At 45.7% G+C, this 6563-nt stretch overlaps 1 protein-coding gene across 1 annotated transcript in view; it reads left to right on the top strand.

The window, feature by feature from the left end:
- The first annotated feature begins 976 nt into the window (after positions 1–976).
- The window catches only part of LOC107113556 (C-type lectin domain family 2 member D-like), a 10122-nt gene continuing 4535 nt past the window's right edge, over positions 977–6563 (top strand). Inside the window, exons 1-3 of the mRNA XM_015414909.1 lie at positions 977–1118; positions 3924–4010; positions 4979–5163. Of these exons, the coding sequence (XP_015270395.1) occupies positions 977–1118; positions 3924–4010; positions 4979–5163 (414 nt within the window). The remainder of the gene's footprint in view (positions 1119–3923; positions 4011–4978; positions 5164–6563) is intronic.

Here is a 6563-nt window from a genome sequence, read left to right on the forward strand (position 1 = left end):
GGCCCTGAAGCTTAAGCTTCATTAGTTTCATAGCAGAACCGCCCCTGGGCTCCACCCCCAAAATCTCCAGGTATTTCTGAACCTGGAGATGGCAACCTGGAGCTAAAGTTATAAATATATATATATATATATTTTAAAGTTGCTTCAGAATTAGAGGCCCTGAAGCTTAAGCTTCATTAGTTTCATAGCAGAACCGCCCCTGGGCTCCACCCCCAAAATCTCCAGGTATTTCTGAACCTGGAGATGGCAACCTGGAGCTAAAGTTATAGAAGTAAACACTGAACAACAGAAATTTGCACCAGATTGTCTCTTGATTGCAGCTGAACTACAGGTTCCTGCTTGGAAGAACGAGAAAGGGGGGGGGCGCGCCTTGTGGGTACTCAACGGCAATGCCTCCAATCCACCAAAGCGCTTTACCTTGTCCCAAATTGACTTCTCTTTTAAAAGAATTTCAGATCTCACAAGCACAGGAACCAGACTGTAATTCCAGTCTGAAAGACACAGCCTTTCGATAACCACACGATCATAACAATACCAACCAATTATACGTTGTCGAAGGCTTTCTTCTATTATGATAATAATACCAATTATTTATTTATTATTTATTTATTTATTTACATTCCACTTTATATCCCGCTCGAACCCCCTATCCAGGGGTCTCTGAGCGGCTTACAAGTCGGTGCTAGTCACCATTTCAATTTTTCCTAGCTAGGGCCACAGGTTCTATGCGGGGTGGGGCAACCTACCAGGCCCCCCTGTGGTGGTGGTTGGTGTTGTTTTTCCTTCAGGTTCTTTTTTTTTGTCGGCGGTCTTCTGGCGGCGGTCTCTGGCGGGGTGCTCTTCCTGGCGCTTGGTGGAACTGCCTCTCTTGCAGCGCGCGGCTCCGCCTTCTTCCGGCCTCAGCAACGTCCCTTCCGGCTCCGCTGGGCCAGCGCTTGGCATTCTCGCGCGCCCCTTCTCGGCGGCAGCCACTCCGATGTCCTCGCCTCTTCGGCCGCCAGGGATCGCTCCTCCGGCCGCACCCGCTCGCCATCGCTGCCGCATCGCCACGCCACACCATCTGCACCGGAACCGATGCCTCGCCGCCGCCGTCTCCGCCGTCGCAACCACCACGCCAGGCAGGGTGCCCCCCACCCTACTAAGGGTGGGTACCCATTTATCTACTTGCAATTATGTTGCTTTCGAACCGCTGGTTCAGCTCCCTCCCTTCCACTAATTAACTCACATACAACTTTTGAGTCCAGCTGGGCTCAAAATTTGTTCTACTGCTTCAGACCCACTACACGACTGCCCACCAGAAAACCAATTACCTTCTACAAGACGACAGAGAACATCCCCTGCTCCTGAAGGAACCAGACTTTCTCTGCTATCAAGCTCCACCCAGTGACTCCTCCTCTAGGGAGGTTCCTGGGAAAGGCATTTCTGTTGGCTTCTCCCTGACGAAACGCTCCGCATTCATCGGGGCAATAAGATGTACGAGGGGGCGTGGCACGGAGGCAATTTGAAATACATATTCTCGAGCCTTTGTCTATTTTGCCCACCGTTCGACTCCCGAGAGCTTTCCCGATGGTTTTCTACCAGCTCAACCCAGAAACCTGATTTTCCCACTGAATTGCAGACAGAGCCAGACCGTTGCTTTGGTCAATGTCCTCGCAACTTTTCTGGTTCTGTCCCTACTCAGTTTTGAGTTTCTGGCTCTAAAGTCATAACAGCAGCTACAAAGAGTACTGGAAGAAGACAGGGAGACACAGATCAAGCCCAGTCTGGCTGGGCAGGCTGTGACAACAAAGCGGACAATTAAGTGGTATTTGAAAAATGTTTTTTCTGATCACATCACAGTAAGTAAAGCTCTAGCTTAAGTTATCCAAAGTCTGCACAGGTCTAGAAAAGTGAGGCAAGATGGCTGCACATGACTTCGAAAACTCCCAGCAATATGTTCCTGTGAATTCATCTGCAACAGAGACTGGAGAAACTGGTGGAAATGGCAAAGGTTGCTTATGTAAAGCAGATTCAGGTGGGTAGCCGTCTTAATCTGGAGCAACAGCAAAATTCAAGTTCAGGCACACCTTTAAAACTATCAAAGTTTTATTCAGGGTATAAGCTTTTATGTGCACGCACACTTCTTCAGATGCATTGAAACGGAAGTTACCGTCCATACATATAGGTAGATGGTGAGCAGCAGATACAACATAATGAAGATGTTTAACAGATACAAGGGCCAAACATAAATAACAAGCTTCGTTTATATGGTCACCATTTGTTTAGATTTAATCCCATGAAAAAGGGGGGGGACATAGTGAAGCAAATAAATGTATCAGAATTGGAGACTGGTGTGTAATGTACCCTTCTTAATTGTGGAATGGTGAGAGTAATTAACCGAGACCCTGTTGTTGTGCCGCATCCATGTTCTCTCAAGCATGGAGGTAACTAACAGCATCCTTTTCTTTAAGGTGGGGTGATTGGTTCTGCAGTGTTATGTCTGTCTCCTCTGTCACCAGACCAGAGAAATACATTCAAATCTACCATTCCACCTTATATTGCATTCTACTATTCTACTCTAATTTTGTTATGTAAAGCAGTTTGTCTGAAATGTCAGGCAGGACAGATAGTATCAACTGATGAAATACCATTTTTTCCTGCCTTGTATCTGTATTTGACTATCATGTCTAATATTCTGTGCTTGTCTTGTTAGATGTATCATCCTATTGATTGCATCAATTTATATTGTGTAATCTGCCTTGATTGTCAATAAGAAAGGTGGTCTGTAAATATAGTAAATAAATAAAACTGTAATAACCATTGTTGCCACCAGGCTGGGAGGGAAAAAATCTCCCCTTTGAATAGATACTTAATGTGTGGAAATGGGACATGACTTTTTTATGTCATACAGGTAAATAACATCCCGCACTCTAGGATTCACCCAAGTCTTTATGGTTTTACCATAGAGTTTCCATTGAATTCTAGACAGTTGTGACAACATGATGATGTCACTTCTGGGTTCTCCCCAGAAGTGACGCCACTCTGCTTTCACAAAGCTGATTTTTCCACCATTTTTTCCCTGCTGCCCTACTGAGTGTTGGCAGGTGCCGGGGACTGCTGGTAAGGGTCACCTCACAGCCCTAATTACAACTGATCTCCCGCCTACAAATATCACTTCCCCTACAAGAAATGGATGCTTCAGAGGTCGGACTGTCTGGTATCATATCCCCACTGAGCTCTCTGTCCTCTCCTGGCATGTCCTCTAGATCGCCAGAAATTTTCCGAGCTGGAGTTGGCAGCCCTATACCATCTGGGATACCATGCTTTTCATGAAAGCTAATAGCAGCTTTTTCTACCTTTTGGCTCTTCTATTCTGAATGCAGTTTTTAAATAAAACCTTTTAAAATACAGCTGGGGCTTTGTATGGCTGTGCCTACTAGATGTTACTAATAGTGTGTGTGTGCTTCGAAGTATCACAGAAACATTTGGCTGGCCCATGCTGGGAACAGAATGTGGGAGAAGAGAGGGTGTTAAAAAAAAAGTGGTGGCTGTAATCAATGTTCCCTCTAAGCTGTGGAGTCCTGTGAGCAAAAATTCTACTTTGTGAGCTGCTGGCATTAAAGTTGTGAGCGAGCCATTTGGCTGCTGCATATATTAGTTTGCTGTGGAGCCATCCTTCCTGAGCTGAGACAAAAATGTGTGAGCTGGAGGCTAAAAAACCGTGAGCCAGCTCACAGTAACTCAGCTTAGAGGGAACACTGGTTCTAATTCGAGTACATATATTGCCCTTTCAGAAGCTCCATTCATTGATGGTTAATTGTAATTTCCCACATAGGGCTGATAGGTGCATGTTAGATATAACTCCAGGCCTTTTGCTAGTAACTCACTGGAACAACACTGAAACCCAGAAAATACTGAAATGTTTTTTTCTTTCTCATCCATAGATTTGAAACGTATCAGCCTGCTCATAATTTTTCCCCTCACGGGAAGCCTAATATTGAATCTCGTTCTGTTCATCCGTGTCTTGGCAGGTGAGTGAGGACCTGCGTTCATCCCTGCGTGTTGAGTCTTCTGTCATCTTAATTATGAACTCGCTGGATGACAGACTAGCCGGCTCTTGCAAACATCCTATTCTTGTCCCCAGAGGCCATTGTTGACTTTATAGGTGTGCCGAATTAGTTTGAGAACAATGAATACAATGAATATCACTTGCATCTGACGAAGAGAGCTGTGGTTCTCGAAAGCTTATGCTACAATAAAGTTTGTTAGTCTTAAAGGTGCTACTGAGCTTTTTACTATTTTGCAGCAACAGACTAACTCGGCTAACTCCTCTGGCACTTAGAGATAGGTACCCACAGCCTCATCAAGGCAGCCCTTGCACCCCTTGGTGATAGGCCTGTATCTACATGTCCATTATAGCAGCTTGACTAGTTTAGGTTAACATAGAGGTAAACTTATGATACCCGTTTTAGAGAGAGAATTCCAGCGATCATGAAAAGATGTGAGCGCTAGTGAGGAGAGGCTCTGCCATCCCTGGTCTTAGTGATGTTGAATAAAAATAAGTGCGCTGGCAAGCATTATCGCCAACACTGTTACCACTGGAGGACTCCAGTAAAATCGGGGTACATTTCACTTTTCATCTAGGCTGCCTCCCTTCAACTACATCCCCAAGAACAAATTAAGATTAAGTCTGAAATGTTGGAAATGTATGTGTTTGCAAGGTCTCACAATCCAGTCATTATAGGGTTAACTTATTTATCTTGTATGCTGTTGTTTACACTGATCTGGAAGGGAAACCTGGCTCAGAGCCAATGGGAAAATAGCGGGGGGGGGGGGACTTGTATTGTGATACAGATTGGTAACTGGTTTCAGGTGACTTCCTTTCTAGGGGTCAAGAAGAAGCAGATACTCAAATTTAATAATTTGAACACAGCTCAATCAATAGTTACAAACTCAACCATTACAATAACTCACCTTCTGAAATCCTTTTTATCTCCAGTGAGGCCAAGGGGACCGTCTCCAGCCCTTCCTACTTGCCCAGAGGTCTTCTGTCCAAACGGCTGGGTTGGGTACCAAGGGAAATGCTACTATTTTGCAAAGGCTGAAGGAAACTGGACTTCTAGCAAGATGCACTGCTGTTCTCTCAATGCTACTTTGGCTGTGGTTGATTCCCAAGAAGAGATGGTGGGCCTTTATTTACTGATGGCTTCATGTTGTGCCCTGGTTTGCAGTCTAGAGCTTCCGCACAAAAGGACCCAAGAGCTGTAGATGGTATTGCTTCAAGCCTTAGCTGTATAAATTATAATTCAAATCTAGGAGATTACTGCACGTGGGCTGAATCTACGCTTGGCAACGTCCTCAGTTTGGTGTAGTGGTTGTGCGTGGACTCTAATTTGGGAGAACCGGGTTTGATTCCCCACTCCTCCACTTGCACCTGGCTGGATGACCTTGGGCAAGCCATAGTTCTGATAAGAGCTGTTCTTGAAAAAGAGCAGTTTCTGTCAAGAGCTCTCTCTGCCCCACCTACCTCACAGGGTATCTGTTGTGGGGAGGGGGAGGGAAAGGAGTTTGTAAGCTGCTCTGAGACACCTTTGGGTAGTGAAGGGCGGGGTATAAATCCAATCTCTTTTCTTCTTCTATCCCCAACATGGACTGTTGACAAATGGGTTCTGGGAGTGCCATGCCTGAAATTTAATTCCCAGGCACATGGGAGCCCAATTTGGATCAGGATAATGGGGTGCTGGGAGAAGGGTCTTAACCCTCCACTACCACCACTGTTTTCCCAACCTGAAACAGCCCTGGGGAGCCCTCTGTTTGCTCCATTTGGGGGAAGTGCACGATCTTATGGGTACATATACCAATAGGTGAAGAGTGGCTTTCAGGGGCCATTTCAGGTTGGGAAAACAGCACAGGTGGGAGGACATAAGACCCTTCTCCCAGCACGTCATGGTCCTGACCCAAATCAGGCCCACAGGTGCCTGGGAAGTAAATTCTGAGCACAGATTTCCCAGCACATATCTAGTCAGCAATTCATGTGTTTTTTTCATGTGTCCTCTGAAATGCATGAATCTGCCCTTTGGTTAAATATTGGTTTTACATGATCACATCCTGGAGCCGTATCTATGAAAGACTGCCATTCAGCCTATACATCTGTGTACACGTTGCACTTGGCTCAGCAGTTCCTACTGGCTGTGCTCACCCTGAGTGCAGTGTGCACATTTATTGCCTGTTCTAATGCACTTTGGAACAGGCTCTTGGGACCACTGATCTTAGAACCAGACGCTTGACTTGAGCCTGGAAGCAGACAAGCCGCCTGTGCGGCAGTTTTAAAATGGTTGAGCTATATAACAAATGGAATGAATTATCTTTATGGGCAGGCCCAAGTAAAGCCTGTTACATTGATCCATTAAATGAAGTTGCAGTGACAGGAATCTGTTCCAGAGGAACAGATGTGTTAAGTGTTTCTACATGGATGCTTGGCTCTGTGTTCCCCCCCACTCACTCCAAACTGAAGCAGATCTTTCTGGGGCCTCAGCAAGATATCGTCATCTGGTCATCCCTCTTCCTGGCTTTCTCCAGCTTTA

The sequence above is a fragment of the Gekko japonicus genome, unplaced genomic scaffold, assembly GCF_001447785.1.
Source record: "Gekko japonicus isolate JY-2015 unplaced genomic scaffold, Gekko_japonicus_V1.1 scaffold1695, whole genome shotgun sequence".
In the NCBI taxonomy this organism is placed as follows: domain Eukaryota; kingdom Metazoa; phylum Chordata; class Lepidosauria; order Squamata; family Gekkonidae; genus Gekko; species Gekko japonicus.